General features: G+C 33.7%; 1 protein-coding gene across 6 annotated transcripts in view; it reads left to right on the top strand.

The window, feature by feature from the left end:
- ITCH (itchy E3 ubiquitin protein ligase) overlaps window positions 1–23,656 on the top strand; it is a 154,392-nt gene that overhangs the window by 104,914 nt on the left and 25,822 nt on the right. For all 6 annotated transcript variants that reach the window (XM_051979154.1, XM_051979152.1, XM_051979153.1 and 3 more), the window contains one exon: window positions 22,415–22,499. In XM_051979154.1, the coding sequence (XP_051835114.1) occupies window positions 22,415–22,499 (85 nt within the window). The remainder of the gene's footprint in view (window positions 1–22,414; window positions 22,500–23,656) is intronic.

The raw sequence follows: 23,656 nt of genomic DNA on the forward strand, positions 1-23,656 counted from the left end.
AGAAATAACCCGGGAAGAAAATCAAAAATGTAAGCAGTTTACGTTCATGTCCCAGTGTTTTTTCTTTGGGTGTAGCTGCTTCTGTCCATCCTTGATCAATTAAAACTGAGTTAGATCTCTTTGTTGAAGAAATGATGATCAGTTCTAAAGACGTGGCCCTCTTCAACAATGAGATGAACCAAATCAGTTCCAATAGAACAATAATGAATTAAACCAGCTACACCCAGCGAAAGAACTCTGGGAGATGACTATGAACCACCATATAGAATCCCCAATTACTCTATTTCCTTCACAGGTTAATTGTACACTATTTTAAAGTCTGATTCTTTTTGTATAGCAATATAACTGTATGGACATGTATACATATATTGTATTTAATTTATACTTCAACATATTTTATATGTATTGATCAACCTGTCATCTGGGGGAGGGGATGGGAGGGAACGAGGGGAAAAATTGGAACAAAAAGTTTTGCAACTGTCTATGCTGAAAAATTACCCATGTATATATCTTGTAAATAAAAAGCTATAATTTTAAAAAAATGACAGGAAAAGATAATGACAAATGGTCAACTAGAAGATCTCTGCTGTTTTCCCAAGAACTTGCTTATATCTTTTTTCTTATAGTGAAGGTTACCTAGTGGTGTGGGTTCTCTGAAGTATAATATTTATGTGTTCTTTCCCTAATTGTCCTTTTTCTTTTACCAGCTAATTTTCCTGATTCTTTATGAATGGACAGCTTGATTCTTGCCCTTCTCCTAGTTGTTACAAAATTTATATGCATTTGTTTCCATAGTAGCCATTTCAGATACTTTTTCATAGAGACTACCTTTCTTTTAAAGTTAAAATTCTTAAACTTTTTGTATCATGGAGCCCTTGAACAAAGCTTCTTGGTGAAACTTAAGGAATTTACATTAAATAAATTTACATTTTCATTAAATAAATTAGATTTAAATAAAGTAGATATTAAACAAATTAAGTATGATAAATATAAATAGAAATTAAATAAAATAGATGTAATAATTTTTCAGGGAAAACCATTTATATGGGGACGGAGAAGAGATGTGATTATTTTTTCTCCTTTCTATCCAAGTTTGTTATTCTCCTCCTGAAACCTATCTACAAATAGATTCAAACTTGGATTCAAAACTCCTATTTTCTTTTTCGTTTTTTTTTTTTTTTTTTAGGTTGGATTTATAACAAGAATATAATGTTAGTTTAATATAAGAAAAACAAAAAGAAAAAGAAAAAACAAAAATACAAAAAAAAAGCAAGAATATAATATTAGTTTAATATAAGAAAATACAAAATATGTTAGCAAGAAATACAAATATCATTTATTTTAGAAGTTTTGTAAAATTACATTCATTTTTGTTAAGACAACTAAATAAAGGAAAAAATTTTTAAAGCCTTTTTTTTCAAAATATATGTATGAATAATTTTTCAACATTGATCCTTGCATAGCCTTGTGTTTCAGATTTTCCCCTCCTTCCCTCCATTCCCTCCCCCTAGATGGTAAGCAATCCAATATAGGTTAAATCCAATATGTGCGAACATATTTATACAATTCTCTTGCTGCACAAGAACAATCAGATCAAAAAGGAAAGAAAATGATTAAGAAAACAAAATGTCAGCGAACAACAACAAAAAGAGTGAGAATGTTGTGTTGTTATCCACATGCAATTCCCACAGTCCTGTCTCTGGGTATAGATCACAAGATCATCGGAACTAGCCTTAATCATCTCCTTATTGGAAAGATTCATGAAAAACTCCTATTTTTAAGAGACTTTTAAGAGAACCCTCATCCTTTCAGTCCCGTAAGCTCTAAACTTAGGTGTCATCTTTGATTCCCTCATTCTCTTACTCTCTATATTCAATCAATACGCAATTCTTGTCTCCCTTTATTATAGTTTTCCTACATGTTGTCCTCTTCTCTCCTCTGACATTGACACTAATCTAGTATAGACTCTCACTCTGTCATAGCTGTCTTATGTTAATAAACTTTTGGTCAATCTCTGTGAAAATCTCTCCTCAATCTAAGCTACCTTTAGCCAGTTGTCAAATTCATTTTCTTAAACCTTGATCATGCCATCCCTTAATCCTCACCATTTAGTAGATTCTAGTGGTTTCCTATTACTTCCAGTATCATGTAAAATCCTGTCTTTGGAATTCATATCTTTCAAAACCTGACCTCTTCCTACATTTCTTGTTCCTGATCCCACTCCTCCATACTGTGCAATCCAGTGACCTTGGCTGCTTGGTTCTTCTCATATGACCTTCCATCTTCTGACTCAGACTATTTTCACTGGCTGTTCCTTATTCCTAGAATTCTTCCTTTTCATATCCTACTTTTGTTTTTCTTGGCTTCCTTCAAGTCTATAGGAAAGTCCAACCTCTATAAAAAGTCATTCCAATACATCTTTATCTTAGTGCTTTTCTTCTGAGATTATCTCCAGTTTATCCTGTATATATTTTATTTGTGTGTTGTTGTTTGCATTTGTATTCCCCATTAGAATGTGAATTCTTTGGGAATGGTGCTTTTTTTTTTTTTTTTCTTCTTCTTTTTGATTGGGAGGCTTTCTTTGTATCTTTGTATTTTAGTACCTTAATACAATGCCTGGCATTCAACTTACTGACATGGTATTATCATTTTTTCTTTTTCCCCCACTTTTGTTTGTTTTTTCAGTAGTATTTTATTTTTTCAGTTATATGTAAAAATAATTTTCAACATTTATTTTGTAAGGTATTGAGGTCCATATTTTTTCTTTCTTTCTCCCTTACCCTCTTCCCTCCTCAAGACATGAAGCAGTCTAATATGGGACATTTCCATATTATTCATTCATATTTCCATATTAGTCATGATATGAGAAGTACTCCTTTTTTTTTTTTTTAAACTGAGGCAATTGGAGTTAAGTGACTTGCCCAGGGTCACACAGCTGGGAAGTGTTAAGTGTCTGAGATCAGATTTGAACTCTGGTACTTTTGTCTTCAGGGCTGGTGCTCTATCCACTGCGCCACCTAGCTACCCCTATTAGTCATGATATGAAAGAAAAAGTCAGAACAAAAGGGAAAAACCACAGAAAAAGCAAACAAGGGAAAAAAAGGTGAAAATGCTTTAATCCACATTCAGTCTCCATAGCTCTTGTTGAATATGGATGGCATCTTCCATCCTAAATCTGTTGGAATTGTCTTAGATTACTGTATTACTGAGAAGAGCAAAGTATATCAGATCATCACATAATCTTGTTACTGTGTACAATTTTCTCTTGGTTCTAACCACTTTGCTCAGCATTGGTTCATGTAAGTATTTCCAGGCTTTTCGGAAATCAGCCTGCTCATCATTTCTTATAGAACAATAGTATTCCATTATATTCATATACCATAACTTATTTAGCCATTCCCCAATTGATAGATATCCACTCAATTTTCAATTCCTTGCTACCACAAAAAGAGCTGCTACAAACATTTTTGTACATATGAATCCTTTTCCTTCTTTTATGATCTTTTTGGCCTACAGATCCAGACTGCTAGCCCCTTTGGACATAGTTCAAATTGCTCTCCAATATTCCTGGATCTATTCACAACACCAACAATATATTAATGTTTTTAGTTTTCTTATGTCCCCTCCAGTATCTATCATTTTCTTTTCCTGTCATCTTAGCCAGTCCAAGATAAAAGGCTGTACTTCAGTGTTGCCTTAATTTGCATTTCTCTAATCAATAATGATTTTAAGCATGTTTTCATGACTAGAAATAGTTTTAAATTCTTCATATTAAAATTCTTGTCATATACTTTGACCACTTCTCTGGTGGGAAAAGACTTCTTATTAATTTGACTTGGTTCTCTATGTATTTTAGAAATGAGGTCTTTATCACTGACATTATAAATGGTTCCCTAGTTTTCTGCTTCCTTTATAATCTTGGCTACCTTGGTTTTGTCTGTGCAAACCTTTTTAATTTAATGTTATCAAAATTATCCAATTTCCATTTCATAATGTTTTAAATTTCTTGTTGGGTCAAAGATTCCTTCCTTCTCCCTAAATATGGCAGGTCTAAATCTGACCGTCCTTTGCTCTTTTTCCTAATTTGTTTATAATGTTACTGTGTCTAAATTATCAACCAATTTCCACTTTATCTTGGTATATGGTGTGAGATTTTGGTGTATGCCTAGTTTCTCACAAACTATTATCCAGTTTTTCCCAGCCAATTTTGTCAAATAATGGATTTTTACCCCAGAAGGTGGAGTCTTTGGGTTTATTAAACAGTAGATTATTATAGTTACTGACTATTGTGGCTCATGTATCTAATCTTTCCATTGTTTCACCACACTCTCTCTTGCCATTATCAAATGGTTTTGATGATGTTATAATATAGTTTTAGGTCTGCTATGCCTAGACCACCTTCCTTTGCAGTTTTTTTTTCATTAATCCCCTTGAAATTCTTGACCTTTTGTTCTTCCAGATTAGTTTTTAAACTATTTTTTTCAAATCTATAAAATAATTTTTGGTAATTTGATTTGGCACTGAACAAGTTGATTAATTTAAATAGAATTGTCATTTTGGTTGTATTACCTCAGCCTACCCATGCACATTTGATATTTTTCAACTTGTTTAGATCTGACTTTATTCGTGAGAAAATTTGCTGATTTGATCTTTTCCAGCAATAAGTGTTTAAAATCTGTATTACTTTATAATTGATATAAAGGATTTTCAAAGATAAATTATGACTGTTGGTATGGAATTTAGACCCTAATTTATATCAGAAGTAACTACATTATGATTGGTGGTTTCATGATGTACCGTGGCCAAAAAAAGTGATTAACATTGATTATTTTTTTGATGATGAACTTCTGTGCATTTAGTTGGTCCTTATATAATAAAAAAAAAAAAAACATAAATTGATCCAATATACTAGTGTTTCCTAACACTTTTATTCCTCTGCTTTCAATTTTAAAAATGTATTGTGAATTCCCAAAGCAGTTCACAAATATCAAAACTTAATCATTATGTGCTTATAGTAACTACAGTGATAACTGTGGGCCACCCCTGCTGCAAATTAAAATTCATATAATTAGAAACTATTGTACTGATAATAGTGAAAGCTAATTACAAAATAATTATGAACACTTTTTTTTTTTGAGAAGTTCTGTAAGAATTCAGAAAAATAATCCAACAAGATTTCATATATTCTGTTATCTACAAGATCTCATTAAATTTCCTGAGAAGTTTAGTTGAGTAGAAATAACAGTTAGTGAAATAAGTTTTAGAGCTTGGAAGATGTTTGATATAATATACTAATCAAATATGAATTTAATTTTTTTAAATTCCTTCATAGATTTATTTTCTTTCTTTCTTTTTTTATTATAGCTTTTTATTTACAAGATATATGCAGGGGAAATTTTTCAGCATTGACAATTGCAAAACCTTTTGTTCCAATTTTTCCCCTCCTTCTTCCCAGCCTCTCCCCCGGATGGCAGGTAGACCAATACATGTTAAATATGTTAAAATATGTTAAATACAATATATGTATACATGTCCATACAGTTATATTGCTGTATAAAAAGAACCAGACTTTAAAATAGTTTACAATTAACCCCTGTGAAGGAAATCAAAAATGTAGGCGGACAAAAATAGAGGGATTGGGGATTCTTTGTAGTGGTTCATAGTCATCTCCCAGAGTTTTTCACTGGGTATAGCTGGTTCAATTTATTACTGCTCTATTGGAACTGATTTGGTTCATCTCGTTGTTGAAGAGGGCCACGTCCATTAGAACTGATCATCATGTAGTATTGTTATTGAAGTATATGATGATCTCCTGGTCCTGCTCATTTCACTCAGCATCAGTTCATGTAAGTCTCTTCAGGCCTTTCTGAAATCATTCCATTGGTCATTTCTTACAGAACAATAATATTCCATAATATTCATATACCACAATTTATTCAGCCATTCTCCAGTTGATGGGCATCCACTCTGTTTCCAGTTTCTGGTCACTACAACAAAGAGGGCTGCCACAAACATTTTTGCACATACAGGTCCTTTTCCCTTCTTTAAAATCTCTTTGGGATATAAGCCCAGTAGTAACACTGCTGGATCAAATAGTATGCACAGTTTGATAACTTTTTGAGCATAGTTCCAAATCGCTCTCCAGAATGGCTGGATGTATTCACAGTTCCATCAAATATGTATCAGTGTCCCAGTTTTCCCACTTCCCCTCCAACATTATGAATTTAATTACTGTAATGTTGACCTCTTTTATTTGAACAAAAGTTTGCAATATCTGGCTCAGTACCAGTCAAAAACAGTCTTAAATCTAGTTGTACATTGAGTTTATGTCTGTATTTTCTTTAAATTATGAATAAAGTGAAAATGTTTACTTGTACAGATGAGTAGCAGGAATTGGTAGAATTGGTAAGTTCTCTTTCAGAGAATTGTATTTAAAATTTTTAGCCATCTAATCAATACATAAAAAATGGATAATGATGTAAGATAATATACTGCTGTCTAATAACAAGTGAGGGTGTATTAAGAGATTTAAGTATACTTAAATTTCAATTGCATATTTTGCTTTGTTTTTAGTAATTTATATATGTATATATATAAATAAACTTTTTGTTTTAAAAAACAGTGCCACATTCAGATGAGACTTTCATTTCTTCTACTACTTGTGCACCAACTATACTTTCAGAGACACTACTAAATGAATGACCAATTTCACCAATTACTTGATCTGACAGATTATGGTCAGATAGAATTATAACTACACAAGTAGTGGTTAAATTTAAATTGCAAAATAGCTTCAGTACTACAATGAGAAGCAATAGAAGATTTGTTTATGCAGAACATTTGTGAGGGACAGTCTCTGGTGGCTTCAAGATGGTTTGTAATACACATGACTAAGAATCATGATTTTCAAACAGCCTGACTTTTGTGCTGTATTACAAGAACTCCAACATTTGTTGACCTTTTGATCATATGATTATGCAGATGATAAGATACAATTAACAAAAGGGAATAAAGGAACTACTCTGGTATAGTATACAATATTCAAATGAGAATACATTCATGGGTTTGACCAATAATTGGTATTCTCTTTACCTTCACTGTGGTTTGGAAACAGTTTGTTGATAGGCAGGCATATATTTTCTGAGTATGATGTAAATTGTTGTAAGAATCCCAAGTCAATACGCATATGATCAGGACAATTTTGAATTGTTGGAAAAAGAGACTCATAATTCTCTAAACATCCATATTGTTGTCATAGAGGAAAGCTGTATAACATAATTGAACAAATATTTACTGCTTTAAAAAAATCATTAAATAATTTTTATGTTCCCCCTTGGATTATCATCAAAAACTTCATAAGCAAAAGCTTTCCACACAAACAGTATAGAATCTATCAGATTTTCTACTGCACTGGTTTATTGTTTGAGATTATAGGGTTTTTACAAATATTTCATGAGGCATCAGAATAGATCGTTAGTGAAGGCATCTAAAATAAATTTTTCTTTTTACTCAAGAAATTAAAAGTGCTCCCTTGACTTCTAAAATTCTGATTTGAAAATAAAATACTATTTGGAAAATTATGGAGAATATAAAATTTTTTTCTGATTTAAAAAAAAATGTATATTCAATCAAAACAAATTTCCACATTGGCAGTATCCAATTTGGCAGAAACCAAAATAGTTGGTTTCATGCTACATTCTGAGCTGTATTAGAAAGTAGGTAGCATATTCTCTCATTCATCCCCTTGAATCTTGATTGGTCAGTATATTGACAATACACTTTAGCATTTTGTCACATTTATATACCATAACTTGTTTGTTCATTCCTGTATAAGCTTTCCCTTAGTTTCTCATTGTTTACTTCAAAAAGTTATAAATATTCTTGTATATCCATAAGAGTTTGTTTTGCTTACAATTAATTTCTTAAACTGTTCTCTAATTCTGCCTTTCATATCCCTTCTATTCTTTTTCTTTTTTTCTTTTTTTATTTTTTTTAAACCTTCTATTCTTTTTCTTTAATTTTCCTGTTAACTAAAACTGTGTGTGTGTGTGTGTGTGTGTGTGTGTGTGTGTGTGTGTTTGTGTGTGTGTGTATGTGTGTTCGATCCATTTAGATGAGAAAGAGGTTCAAATTTCAGCCATTCCCTCATCCCCTTCTTATTTATATAAATGTCTACTAATTTCCCCCAAGTTTCATCTTCCTCTTCCCCTGATGCATTCTTCTTTCTTTCTCTTTTCATAAGTTATCAAGATATAATAGAATTACTCCCAGTCTGTGTCTAATTGGAATCCCTCTATGATCTTTGATTATGGCAGTGTATAGAAGGGATATATGTATCATCACCCCATGTTATAAGTATTTTATTCTTGTTTATTGAAATTTAGCTTTTCCGTTTCTTTTCACTTGTGTTTGAAGTTTGGTTTCTTTATAGCTTTAGCCCTTTCATCGTAATGCTTTCATTAAAGGTCCATTTTTCTCTCTAAGATTATACTTCACTGTATTGGTTATTCGCTGTATTCTTGATTGTAAACCCTTATTCTTTGCATCCTGGATTATTGTATTCCAAGTTTCCATAAGGCAATAGTCTTATTAGGTTGACTGTTAAATCAGATGTAATCTTGGCTGTGGTTCCTTGATACTTGAATTCTTTCTTTCTAGATGCTTATGGTATTTTTTCCTGTGATATATTTTCAGTGCCCCAGTTTGCGTGTGGGGTTATCCCAGTATGGAATTGGAACCTTCTTTTGTGCTGGCATATAGGCTCTCAAGTGCTTTCCATCTTGAATGTTCTTGTTCTGTTCCTCTCCTCAGTATCTTCAAACTTCTCTGTTTATTTATCTATGGTGAATCGGACTAAACAAAGGACTTTTTCTTGATTTCTCCACTGGACTTCAGGCTGTGTATTTTATAGATCTGTTTGGACGAGCTGTCAACAGGCATTGGATTGGATTCCACTGATTCCTTCTATTTTGACATTTTGAATCTGCCCTTGAAAATAGAAGTTTTATGTCTTAGATGACATTAGATGTTAAGAATTACAAAGCACTTGGCATAAATTATCTTATTTGCTTGCCTCTCAACACATATTCTGGGATAATGACTGCTAGAATCCTATCAGTTTTACAGTTGAAGAAACTGAGACTTTAGAGTAAATGATTTATTCATAGTCATACAATAATCTGATTTGAAGTTTAATAAACCCAGTCTTCTATCTGCTTCAAATTCACTATTTTCTCTGTACCTTACTGCCTCTGGTTAACTACTCTTGAAATAACAATTTTGACCTCTTTTATTATCTTTAAAATACTCATCAGCTAAAGGCATTTTTAGTCAAGTTTACACAAAGATATTTTAAAATATTCTAACTTGTTAATAAAACAGACATAATTGGAAACAAGATATGTTTTCTTTGAACTGAAATTCGGTTTGTAGAATAAAATGATTTCAGAAATTAGTAGCAAAATAAATAAGGGGAAAAGAAAATGTTGATGGAAGAGAAAGGGTCCCTAATATCTTTTAAAATGAGTGTTTTGTGGTGAAAACAAGAAGGCAGGTTCATTCTCAGAAGAAAACAGAGTTTAAGCTGAAATCTAAAGCCCTCCTATTTAAAAAAAAGAAAAAGGAAATCATTGTTAGTTAAAGTGGTGGGTGGAGCAAAAAAGGTGGCTTAGAGGTAGTAACCCAGCCAAACTAACAGACACTATGTTCTCCTCTAAGCAAAATAACCCCTTAGATAGAATAGGATAGGGTGAGATATTTTTCCCCCAATAAGACAACTTTGGCAATTGGTGAGAGAGGTCTATGACACAGGGAAGAGAGCCAGTCAAGAGCGGATGTGATTGCAGCTCCAGCAGCAGGCCATGGGAATTGCTGTGACAGCAACAAAAAACAGATTTGGTGCTCTCAGCCCAGAGATAGTGAGGAACAATTGTAAAAAAATTTTAAGAAATCCTTTGCTGGCGCTGTTGTAGTTGGTTTGCTGATTTGCAACTCTTCTTTATATGCAATTCTGAGAAATAGTTCCCAGGCAGAAAGAAATTATCATCTAAAAATCACGAGGAAACAGGGGACCTGGTCAGAGTTCCAAGGCACAGAGGAGCACTAGCATTTGTAGCTGCCAGAGAGCAGGGGTCCTGGGCATACTGAAAGTCAAGAGGAAGGCAGGTAGTGAAGCAGGGGTGCTTTTTAGATAAACACTAGAGCACAGATCAGGGACTAGTGATCACACCTCTCCCTTGAAAAGCACTGAAAATTTGTTTCTCTCTAATACTAACTCTGAAAACAGTAGCACAAAAACCCTGAATTTTAGGACAATGCCATACAGCCTACTTCTAAATTGAGGAGAGCCTGACTTTAACATAAAGTTCATAATCAACAAATAAGCCAGAAAAAGAGCAAACAACAGCAAAGGTGAATTATAAAAGGTTACCAGGGTGATATTTTCCTATCACCATGGACAATAACGTGAAAACAGCTACAACCAATGCTTGAAGGAGAATTGCTTCTGAACTGAAGCCCAACAAGAATTTCTGGAAGAATTAAAGATATGAGGATAGTAGAGGAAAAGTTGGGAAGAGAAATTCAAATGGTATGAGAAAATTATGAAGAATGAATTAACTGCTTAATAAAAAGAGAGACTGAAAAAATCAGAAAAAACTAACATCTTAGAAAACAGAATTGGCCTAATGGTAAAAGAAGCATAAGAAATTAAAGAAAAGGACTCCTTAAAAAACTGGTCTAATGAAAAAAGTGATTTAAAAATATTTCCTTAAAAATTGGAAAGCTTAATGATTCTTTGAATCATTTGAATTGAATGAAAAAATAGGACAAAGTGTGAAATACTTCATCAAAAAAGCAACTGACTTAGAAAATATATTGAGGAGAGATTATTCAAGAACTACTTGATTACCTGAAAGCCCATGATCAAAAAAAAAAAGAACTTAGGTGTCATCTTTCAAGAATGTTAAAAGGAAAACTCCTAATCAGAGGGTAAAATAGAAATTAAAAGAAATCCACCTCTTGAAAGAGATTCCAAAATGAAAACTCCTAGAATGTATACCAGAGGTCCTCAAACTTTTTAAATAGGGGGCCAGTTCACTGTCCCTCAAGACTGTTGGAGGACCAGACTATAATAAAAACAAAAACTTTGTTTTGTGGGCCTATTTTAAATAAAGAAAATCATAGCCCTGGGTGAGGGGGATAATTGTCCTCAGCTGCCACATCTGACCTGTGGGCCGTAGTTTGAGGACCCCTGGTATAGATAGATTTCAGAGCTTCCAGATCAAGGAGAATATATTGCAAGTAGTCTAAAAAAATTAAAATATTGTGGAGCCACAGTCAGCATCACACAAGATTTAGCAGTTTTCATGTTAAAGGAACAGAAGATTTGGAATATTATGTTCTAGAAGGCAAAGCTAGGATTACAATCCAAAAATCCTTATCCAGCAAAATTGAGTATAATTCTTTAGGAAGAAAAGTGAGTATTTGATGAAAGAGCTTTCAAGCATTCCTGATGAAAAGACTCAAGAGCTCAATAGGAAATCTGACAGTTCAACAAAATTGAAGAGAAAGCATAAAAGGTAAATATGAAAGAAGAGTAATCACAAAAGTTCAATAAAATTAAACTGTATACATTCTTATATGGTAAGATAATAAAGGTAGAAATGCAAATACTTTATTTTGTCTATATATAAGTGGAATTTTTCTTTCTATCTCTTGCTATTGAGCTTTGTTAATTATATATATATATATGTGTGTGTGTGTGTATATATATATAGTAATGCTGGTATTTGTATGAATTTATTTTATATTCTGTAACTTTGATAAGCTGTTAATTATTTCAAATAGGTTTTTTGAATGATTCTCCAGGATTCATACAAATGGTCAAAGGATATGAACAGACAATTTTCAAATGAAGAAATTAAAACCATTTCTAGTCATATGAACAAATGCTCTAAATCACTATTGATCAGAGAAATCCAAAGTACCTCTACATATCTCTCAGATTAGCTAAGATGACAGAATGATAAATGTTGGAGGGGATATGGAAAAATTGGGACACTAATACATTGTTGGTGGAGTTGTGAACTGATCCAAACATTCTGGAGGAAAATATGGAACTATACCCAAAGGGTTATCAAACAGTGCATACCCTTTGATCCAGCAGTGTTTGTACTGGGCTTATATCCTAAAGAGATCTTAAAGAAGGGAAAGGGACCCACATGTGCAAAAATGTTTGTGGCAGCCCTTTTTGTAGTGGCAAGGAATTGGAAGTTGAGTGGATGCCCATCAGTTGGAAAATGGCTGAATAAGTTATGGTATATGAATGTTATGAAATATTATTATTAAAAAAGAAACAATCAGCATGATGATTTTAGAGAGGCCTGGAGTGACTTATGAACTGATGCTAAGTGAAGTGAGGAGAACCAGGAAATCATTGTACACAGCAACAGCAAGATTATGTGATAATCAGTTCTGATGCACATGACTTATCTCCAACAATGAAATGATTAATAATTTATACAACAAATAATTAGTATAATTAATTATTATTAATTAATTAATACAATTCCAATAAATTTGTGATATTGAGAGCCATCTGCATCCAGAAGGACTGTGGGGAACTGAATGTGGATCACAACATAACATTTTCACCTTTTTTGTGAATTGAATTTTGTTTGCTCACTTTTTGTTTTCTTTTTTGATCTGATTTTTCTTGTGTAGCATGATAATTGTGGAAATATGTATAGAAGAATTACACATGTTTAACATATATTTAACATATATTGAATTACTTGATATCTAGGAGAGGGAGTGTAGGGGGAAAAGAGAGAAAATTTTGGAACACAAGGTTTTGCAAGGGTAAATGTTGAAAACTATCTTTGCCTATACTTTGTTTTTTTTTTTTTTTTTTAACTTTTTATTGACAGAACCCATGCCAGTGTAACTTTTTTTTAAATTTTTATTTAATAATAACTATATTGACAGAATCCATGCCAGGGTAATTTTTTTACAACATTATCCCTTGCACTCGTTTCTGTTCCGATTTTTCCCCTCCCTCCCTCCACCCCCTCCCCTAGATGGCAAGCAGTCCTATATATGTTGGATATGTTGCAGTATATCCTAGATACAATATATGTTTGCAGAACCGAACAGTTCTCTTGTTGCACAGGGAGAATTGGATTCAGAAGGTATAAATAACCCGGAAGAAAAACAAAAATGCAGATAGTTCACATTCGTTTCCCAGTGTTCTTTCTTTGGGTGTAGCTGCTTCTGTCCGTCATTTATCAATTGAAACTCAGTTAGGTCTCTTTGTCAAAGAAATTCACTTCCATCAAAATATGTCCTCATACAATATCATTGTTGAAGTATATAATGATCTCCTGGTTCTGCTCATTTCACTTAGCATCAGTTCATGTAAGTCTCGCCAGTCCTCTCTGTATTCATCCTGCTGGTCATTTCTTACAGAACAATAATATTCCATAACATTCATATACCACAATTTACCCAGCCATTCTCCAATTGATGGGCATCCATTCATTTTCCAGTTTCTAGCCACTACAAACAGGGCTGCTACAAACACTTTGGCACATACAGGTCCCTTTCCCTTCTTTAGTATTTCTTTGGGATATAAGCCCAATAGAAACACTGCTGGATCAAAGGGTATGCACAATTTGATAACTTTTTGGGCATAATTCCAGATTGCTCTCCAGAATGGTTGGATTCGTTCACAACTCCACCAACAATGCATTAGTGTCCCAGTTTTCCCGCATCCCCTCCAACATTCATCATTATTTTTTCCTGTCATCTTAGCCAATCTGACAGGTGTGTAGTGGTATCTCAGAGTTGTCTTAATTTGCATTTCTCTGATCAATAATGATTTGGAACACTCTTTCATATGAGTGGTAATAGTTTCAATTTCATCCTCTGAAAATTGTCTGTTCATATCCTTTGACCATTTATCAATTGGAGAATGGCATGATTTCTTATAAATTTGAGTCAGTTCTCTATATATTTTGGAAATGAGGCCTTTATCAGAACCTTTAACTGTGAAGATGTTTTCCCAGTTTGTTGCTTCCCTTCTAATCTTGTTTGCATTAGTTTTATTTGTACAAAGGCTTTTTAATTTGATGTAATCAAAATTTTCTATTTTGTGATCAGTAATGGTCTCTAGTTCATCTTTGGTCACAAATTTCTTTCTCCTCCACAAGTCTGAGAGATAAACTATCCTATGTTCCTCTAATTTATTTATAATCTCGTTCTTTATGCCTAGATCATGGACCCATTTTGATCTTATCTTGGTATATGGTGTTAAGTGTGGGTCCATGCCTAATTTCTGCCATACTAATTTCCAATTGTCCCAGCAGTTTTTATCAAATAATGAATTCTTCTCCCAGAAGTTAGGGGCTTTGGGTTTGTCAAACACTAGATTGCTATAGTTGACTATTCTGTCTTGTGAACCTAACCTTTTCCACTGATCCACTAATCTATTTCTTAGCCAATACCAAATGGTTTTGGTGACTGCTGCTTTATAATATGATTTTAGATCAGGTACAGCTAGGCCACCTTCATTTGATTTTTTTTTTCATTAATTCCCTTGAGATTCTCGACTTTTTATTGTTCCATATGAATTTTGTTGTTATTTTTTCTAGATCATTAAAATATTTTCTTGGAAGTCTGATTGGTATAGTGCTAAATAAATAGATTAGTTTAGGGAGTATTGTCATCTTTATTATGTTCGCTCGGCCGATCCAAGAGCACTTAATATTTTTCCAATTATTTAAGTCTGACTTTATTTGTGTGGAGACTTTTTTATAGTTTTGCTCATATAATTCCTGACTTTCCTTTGGTAGATAGATTCCCAAATATTTTATGGTATCAACAGTTATTGTGAATGGAATTTCTCTTTGTATCTCTTGCTGTTGGGTTTTGTTGGTGATGTATAAAAAATGCTGAGGATTTGTGGGGATTTATTTTGTAGCCAGCTACTTTGCTAAAATTATGAATTATTTCTAATAGCTTTTTAGTAGAATCTCTGGGGTTCTCTAGGTATACCATCATATCATCTGCAAAGAGTGATAGTTTGGTTTCCTCATTGTCTACTCCTTTAATATCTTTCTCAACTCTTATTGCCGAGGCTAGTGTTTCTAATACGATATTAAATAATAATGGTGATAGTGGGCAACCTTGCTTCACTCCAGATCTTACTGGGAAAGGTTCCAGTTTTTCCCCATTGCATATGATGCTTACTGATGGTTTTAAATATATGCTCCTGACTATTTTAAGGAAAAGTCCATTTATTCCTATGCTCTCAAGTGTTTTTATTAGGAATGGATGTTGGATTTTATCAAATGCTTTTTCTGCATCTATTGAGATGATCATATGGTTTTTGTTCATTTGGTTATTGATATAGTCAATTATGCTAATAGTTTTCCTAATATTGAACCAGCCCTGCATTCCTGGTATAAATCCTACTTGGTCATAGTGTATTATCCTGGGGATGATTTTCTGTAATCTTTTTGCTAATATTTTATTTAAGATTTTAGCATCAATATTCATTAGGGAGATTGGTCTATAATTTTCTTTCTCTGTTTTCAGCCTACCTGGTTTAGGTATCAGTACCATGTCTGTGTCATAAAAGGAGTTTGGTAGGACTCCTTCAATCCCTATTTTTTCAAATAGTTTATTTAGCATTGGAGTTAATTGTTCTTTAAATGTTTGGTAGAATTCACATGTAAATCCATCTGGTCCTGGGGATTTTTTCTTAGGGAGTTGATTGATAGTTTGTTCTATTTCTTTTTCTGAGATGGGACTGTTTAGGATATTTACTTCTTCTTCTGTTAGTTTGGGCAAGCTATATTTTTGGAGGTATTCTTCTATTTCATTTAAGTTGTCGAATTTATTGGCATAAAGTTGGGCAAAGTAACTCCTAATTATTGCTCTAATTTCCTCTTCGTTAGTGGCGAGTTCTCCCTTTTCATTTTTAAGACTAACAATTTGATTTTCTTCTTTCCTTTTTTTAATCAGATTTACTAAGGGTTTGTCTATTTTGTTGGTTTTTTCATAGAACCAACTCTTAGTTTTATTAATTAATTCAATAGTTTTTTTACTTTCAATTTTATTGATCTCTCCTTTTATTTTTAGAATTTCAAGTTTATTGTTTGACTGGGGGTTTTTAATTTGTTCCTTTTCTAGCATTTTTAGTTGCAAGCCCAATTCATTGACCTTCTCTTTCTCTATTTTATACAAATAGGCCTCTAGAGATATGAAATTTCCCCTTATTACCGCTTTGGCTGCATCCCATACATTTTGGTATGATGTCTCATTATTATTGTTTTCTTGGGTGAAGTTATTAATTATGTCTATGATTTGCTGTTTCACCCAATCATTCTTTAGTATGAGATTATTTAGTTTCCATTTTTTTTTGGTCTTTTTCCCCCTGGCTTTTTGTTGAATGTAATTTTCATTGCATCGTGTTCTGAAAAGGATGCATTTACTATTTCTGCCTTACTGCATTTGAGTTTGAGATTTTTATGTCCTAATATATGGTCAATTTTTGTATAGGTTCCATGAACTGCTGAAAAGAAAGTGTATTCCTTTCTGTCTCCATTACATTTTCTCCAGAGATCTATCATATCTAACTTTTCTAGTATTCTATTTACCTCTTTGACTTCTTTCTTATTTATTTTGTGGTTTGATTTATCTAATTCTGAGAGTGCAAGGTTAAGATCTCCCACTATTATAGTTTTACTGTCTATTTCTTCTTGCAGCTCTCTTAATTTCTCTTTTAAGAATTTAGATGCTACCCCACTTGGTGCATATATGTTTAATATAGATAGTGCTTCATTATCCATGCTACCCTTTAGCAAGATATAGTGCCCTTCCTTATCTCTTTTAATTAGATCAATTTTTGCTTTAGCTTGATCTGAGATCAGGATGGCTACCCCTGCTTTTTTGACTTCACCTGAAGCATAGTAGATTTTGCTCCAACTTTTTACCTTTAACCTGCATGTAACTCCCTGCTTCAGGTGTGTTTCTTGTAAACAACATATTGTAGGATTCTGGCTTTTAATCCATTCTGCTAACTGCTTCCTCTTTATGGGGGAGTTTACCCCGTTCACATTTATGGTTAGAATGACCAATTCTGTATTACTTGCCATCTTGTTAGCCCCGGTTTATGCTTTTCTCCCTTCTTATCCCCTTACCCCCCTTCCCAGTATTAAGCTTGTGAGCACCACTTGCTTCTCACAGCCCTCCCTTTTTAGTATCCCTCCCCCCGCCTTAGAGTTCCTCCTCCTATCTTACCCCTTTCCCTCCCAGTTTCCGTATTCCCTTCCGCTTAGCTTATTCACTTCCCTTTTCACTTTTCCCTTCTCACTTTTCAATGAGGTGGGAGAAGTTTCACCATAGATTGAATATGTCTAAAATTTTTCTCTTAAAGCCAATTCTGAAGGCAGTAAGATACCCACTATATTCATCCCCCTCCATTCTTTCTCTCAGATATAATAGGTTTCCTTTGCCTCTTCATGAGATGTACTACCCCCACTTTACCCTTTTTCTGGTACAATGTCCTTTCCACATCAGTTTCTAGAACAAGGTATACATGTATTCTTTATATATCCATATAGCCGAAATATAGTTCCCAAGATTAATCTTTACCTTTTTAGATTTCTCTTGAGTTCTATATTTGTAGATCAAACTTTTTGTTAAGTTATGGCTTTTTCATCAAAAATAGGTGAAATTCGCTTACTTCGTTGAATGTCCATCTTCTTCCCTGGAAAAAGATGCTCATTCTGGCTGGGTAAGTTATTTTTGGTTGCATACCAAGTTCCTTAGCCTTTCGGAATATCATATTCCAGGCCCTTCGATCTTTTAATGTGGATGCTGCCAGATCCTGGGTGATCCTTATTGTGGCTCCTTGATACTTGAATTGGGTTTTCCTAGCCGCTTGCAATATTTTTTCCTTCGTCTGAGGGTTCTGGCATTTGGCCACTATATTCCTTGGTGTTTTGATTTTAGGATCCCTTTCAATGGGTGATCGATGAATTCTTTCAATGTCTATTTTTTCCTCTGTTCCTATGACTTCTGGGCAGTTCTCTTTGATAATTTACTGGAAAATAGTGTCCAGGCTCTTTTTTTTCATCATGCTTTTTTGGGAGTCTAATGATTCTCAGATTGTCTCTCCTGGATCTGTTTTCCAGGTCTGTTGTCTTCCCCAGAAGGTATTTCACATTCTTTTCCATTGTTTGATTTTTTTGGATTTGCTTGATTGATTCTTCTTGTCTCCTCGAGTCATTCAATTCCAATTGTTCAATTCTGATTTTCAGTGAAGTATTTTCTTCACTCACTTTTTTATAATCTTTTTCTAATTGTCCAATTGAGTTCTTTTGTTCTGTGGAATTTTTTTCCATTTCGCCTATTTTGTTTTTTAGAGAGCTGTTTTCTGTTTCCAGTTCACCTATTTTTCAAGGATTTTATTTCTTTATCCATTCTCTCTTTAACTGAGTGGGATGACTTCTCCAGGCTCTTTTGCCAAGCCTCCCTCTCCTTTTCCCAAGCTTCCTTCTCCTTTTGCCAAGCCTCCCTCTCCTTTTCCCATTTTTCTTCTAGCTCCCTTGTGAGAGCCTTTTTAATCACTTCTATGAGATTCATCTGTGCTGAGGAACAGACGATCTCCTCCTTTGGGGATTCACCTGGGGACTGTCTGGTTTTTAGTCTCCTCAGGATTTAGAGTCTGCTCTCTATCTGTATAGAAGCTGTCAAGGGTTAAAGTCCTCTTCAGTTTCTTACTCATTCTGTCTAATAATCTAGCAAACTGGACAAACTAGCAAAGAAAAGAAGAAAAAACTGGAGTCTTTCTTTGGGGGAGGGGCTGGGTGGTGTTACCAACCTTCCTCTACAGACTGCGTGGGGGGGGGGGGCAGCAGTGAGGCACTAGCCCGACTGTGCTGCGCCTGCGCTCTGAGATCCCAGAGCGTGCTGAGTCACTGTGGGGGGGAAGGAGGGGACGGCCAGGTCCCGAGAGACTCCAGCTGTTTGGGGTTGTATTCTTCACCCCCGGTGTTTTTAGCTTCTCTGCTGGGCTGCTGACTTGCTGCTAGGGCAAAGTATTCGGTCCTGTAGCGAAGCTCCCCCCGCAGAGACGGCTGCGATTGCTTCCCACCCCCTCTCCAGTCTGCTCCCGTGCTCTCACTGCCGCTGCCCTCAGCCTGCGCCTGATCTAAAACCGTCCCAGCCCTCCAGTAAAGACAGACCTTTCTTGGCGAATCTCAAGGATGGCTTCTCTTGGTAACTATTTGTGGGTTTTTTTTCAGTCAAGCATTAATTCAGAGGCTTGTAATGAAATGGATAGTGAGAGAAAACGCGGAGCTACATAGCTGTGTGCCTCCTCTCCACTATCTTAACCGGAAGTCCCGCCAGTGTAATTTTTTATAGCATTATCCCTTGCACTCACTTCTGTTACGATTTTTTCCCCTCCCTCCCTCTACCCCCTTCCCCAGATGGCAAGCAGTCCTTTATATGTTAAATATTTGCCTATACTTTGAAAATAAAAAGGTATTTTTTTTTAAAAGGTATACCATCATATCATCTGCAAAGAGTGATTATTTTATCTCCTCCTTGGCTATTCTAATTCCTTTTTCTTTTTTCTTATTGCTAAACCTAACCTTTCTAGTATATTAGGGAATAATGGTGGTGATAATGGACATCATTGTTTCACCCTTGATGATACCAATAATGTTTGCTGGTGGTTTTAGATAAATGTTGCTTATCATTTTAATGAAAAGTCTTTTTATTTCTATGCTCTCTAGTGTTTTTGTTTTGGTTGTGTTGAGACAATTGGGGTTAATTGACTTGCCCAGGGTCACAAGCTAGGAAATCTTAAGTGTCTGAGGCCAAATTTGAACACAGGGCTGGTGCTCTAATCACTGCACATACCTAGTTGCCCCTCTCTCTAGTGTTTTTATATAGGAATGGGTACTATATTTTGTCAAAAGCCTTTTCTGCCTCTGTTGAGATTATATGATTTCTGTTAGTTTTGTTATTGATATGATCATTTATGGTAATAATTTTCCTGATTGATAACGAACCAGTCCTCATTCTTGGTATAAATCTTATTTGGTTATAGTGTATTTTCTTGCTGATAAGTTGTAATCTCTTTGCTAATTTTTTTTACTTTATTAAAACTTTTATTAGGCTTTTATTGTGAACATAATTGAATTAGATGGGGTAGGTCACTTTACTTGTGGTTAGGTTAAGTAACTCTGAAGTAAATTGAGTGTATTTTGGCACTATTCCAACATTTGGATTGTGGGTGTGTCAGTGTGTAAAATGGGGAGTTCCAGGATGTTAGCAAGTATTAAATTTAATATTGGATTGGATTAAGAACAGATCTGTCATCCTGCCTCTCGAAATCAGTGTCTTAGAAATATTGTCTTGTAACTGCACATTTCTGGTTAGAATGGCTGCTTTTATGATACATGTGGATTAACTAATATAATTTCTGCACCCATTGGGTAAAGTAAATTTAGGGAGCTGAACAAAGAAAAGTGTGACTTTTCTACTTAAACTAAAGTGAAAAAACACAAAAATTTTAATCTTTAAAAATAGCATTATGGTGTTTAATGTAATGCAGTGACTTCCTACAGATACATGAGTATTCTAAAATATTCACTAATAAATAATTACTTATAAAACCATATATTAATTTCTTCAACTATTTCCTATTATTTACTTGTCAATGGGTATTTATTTGAAAGTGTTTATTGGCATTTTAATGTATCTTTCCTTTGTTTTAAGTTCATTCTCAGATATTTAATACTTTCTGTTCTATCTATTGGAATTTTTCTTCAAATCCATTCCTCCTGGGGTTTTTTTGAATTTATTCAAAATTTTCTTTTCCCTGTTATATGTAAAACAATTTTAAAAATATTTATTTTTAAAACTTTTGAATTTCAGATTCTCTTCCTTTCTCTCTCCTTAACCACCCTCCCTCCCATATATTGAGAAAGCACATGTGAAATTATGCAAAACATTTCCATAAAAGTCATGTTGCAAAAGAAAACAGATCTCTATCCTTCTCCCTCCTATTCTCGCCCCCCCAAAAAAAAAAAAAAAAAAAAAAAAAAACAGTCGCCATTCAGACCAGTTCTTTCTCTGGGTATGGGTAGCATTTTTCATTCTGAGTCCTTTGGAGTAGTTTTGGATCATTATATTGCTGAGAATAACAATGTTATTCACAGCTGATTATCCCAGAACATTTCTGTTACTTTGTACACAGTATGTTTCGCTTTGCATGACTTAATAGAGCACTTTCCAGGTTTTTCCTGAAATCATCTTGCTTGTTATTTTTTTATAATCACATACCAAAATTATTAAAGGACTAATGAATTTAATAGATTTTTTAATGGCTTTTAATGATCTTTATTTACAGTTTTTACCTATTCTTTGGAATTTCTTAAAATATATCATTTTGAAATAGGAAATAATTTTAATTTTTTCCTCAAGTTTCTTCTTGTATTATTGCTAGGGATTAGTTTCTAAACCTAATTAGAATAATGTTGCAAACTTTTTGTATACCTAGCATCTATATCTAGTATTATACTACCATTTTTATTTAAATAATATGATTTATGACATAGTGGGTATTCTTGCTGTATTTGTCATATTATTGAAAAAGGTTTCTAATGTTTCTCTTTTACATAAAAAGCCAGCTCTTGGTCTTAGCTAGATACTTTGATTCAATAAAGAAGCCCCTAAGCTTTTACTCATACGCTTTTAACACAAATTCGTATACTTAATTTTCTTAAAGATTTGTTGGTTTGTTTACAAATATCATCTTGCATAGTGGCATAGAGTTGAAATCAGAAGCTCTGAGGTCAAATTCCATCTCTGGTACTTAGTACTCTAATTATTAATGTAATTTGCAACATTCATACTTTTGCTAATGATGAATTAACTTGAGAGGCATTGTAATACTAGAATAAAGAACATCCTGCCTAGAGTCATAGAATGTGGATTCAAATGCCACTTTAATGTTCATTACTTGGATCAAAAATATTGATGATTATTTTGATGATGTTGATGTATAGTTTTTTCAATTGCTTTGTCTATATCTTCTTAATTTACATTTCCATATTATTGATAGATAATTTGTTTTGAACATGATGAATTTAATAGCTGCAGGTGCAAAGATAGATAAGTCATATTATTTTGTAACATTAACATTCAAAAAAATAAATTTAAATGATAATTATATCTGTTTTAGAGGCAATATACATTTATGAACTTTTCTATGGTGCAGACAATTGATAAATTAATACAGTGGACTAAACAAATTCTAAAGCCTTTTCTGTATGTGATTTTAGGGGGAAATATAAGGCTGTACTAAAACACTTTCTGTTTTGTTTTGTTTTAGAGAAGAGGACAGATAACAATGGCAGAGTGTATTTTGTCAACCACAACACACGTATTACACAGTGGGAAGATCCCAGAAGTCAGGGGTAAGAACTTTGAATTATTGATTCATTTTTTAATTTTTTTGGCTCAATTGGATAAAGAATTAAATTCTTTCTTTGGAAGAATTTTAAAGATTTTCTAAAGCATAAGCCATAAAGGGTATGAGGGAGAAATAAATATTCATTAAAAGTCTGCTTTTTCAGGCACCATCCTAAGTGATTTATAGATATTACCTTCTTTGGTCCTCAAAACATCTCAGGAGAGGATAGAAGCTATTGTTATCATCCCCATTTTAGATTGAGGAAATTGAGACAAACAGATTAAATGACTTGCCCACATTCACACAGCTAGTCAGTATCTCTGATCAAATTTGATTTTAGGTCTTTTTTTTTTTTTTTTTAATTTTATTTTATAATAACTTTTTATTGACAGAACCCAGGCCAGGGTAATATTTTTACAACATTATCCCTTGCACTCGCTTCTGTTCCAATTTTTTTCCTCCCTCCCTCTACCTCCTCCCCCAGATGGCAAGCAGTCCTATATATGTTAAATATGTTGCAGTATATCCTATATATATATTGGTTTGCAGAACCAAACAGTTCTCTTGTCTTCTTGACTACAGATCCATTGTTCTAGCCATTGTGATACCTGCCTAAATATAAATTATAGTGTTTTCCAAATTATTCAACTTGAAGAATAATTCATAACAAAGCTTCTACATTAACAATATGAGGTCACGTCTGGTGGCATATACCTGGTTATTTCAGCTGCCAGGAAATCTGATGCGAAGGGCCAAGCAAAACCTAATCTGCATTCAGTTCTCCAATTTATATGGTCAGCCCCCAGTAGTTGAAGGATCAGGAATGGGGGAGAGAGGATAGGAGCAGATACTAGGTTATCTAAGGAGAGACAAGCTGGCCTAAATTGAGAAAGTGGAGCTCAAAGATTCCTACTCACACCAGTGTGATCAGTCCCTTGCTTCTGGTTTAGCAAAGTAGGGAGGCCCAGCCCCCCAGCCTTTTTTTTTTTTAATACAACATTTTATTTTTAATTAGTTAATTAAAAACTTAAATACAAGATAGGAAAAAAGCAAACAAAAAAAGTGCTATGCACAGCAAAACATGAATAGATTCAAAATAAGTAACAATAAATTTGTATTTCAAGAAAACAATATATTATTATATTATCTATTATATCTATC

Source organism: Antechinus flavipes, chromosome 2 (assembly GCF_016432865.1).
Source record: "Antechinus flavipes isolate AdamAnt ecotype Samford, QLD, Australia chromosome 2, AdamAnt_v2, whole genome shotgun sequence".
Taxonomy (NCBI): Eukaryota; Metazoa; Chordata; class Mammalia; order Dasyuromorphia; family Dasyuridae; genus Antechinus; species Antechinus flavipes.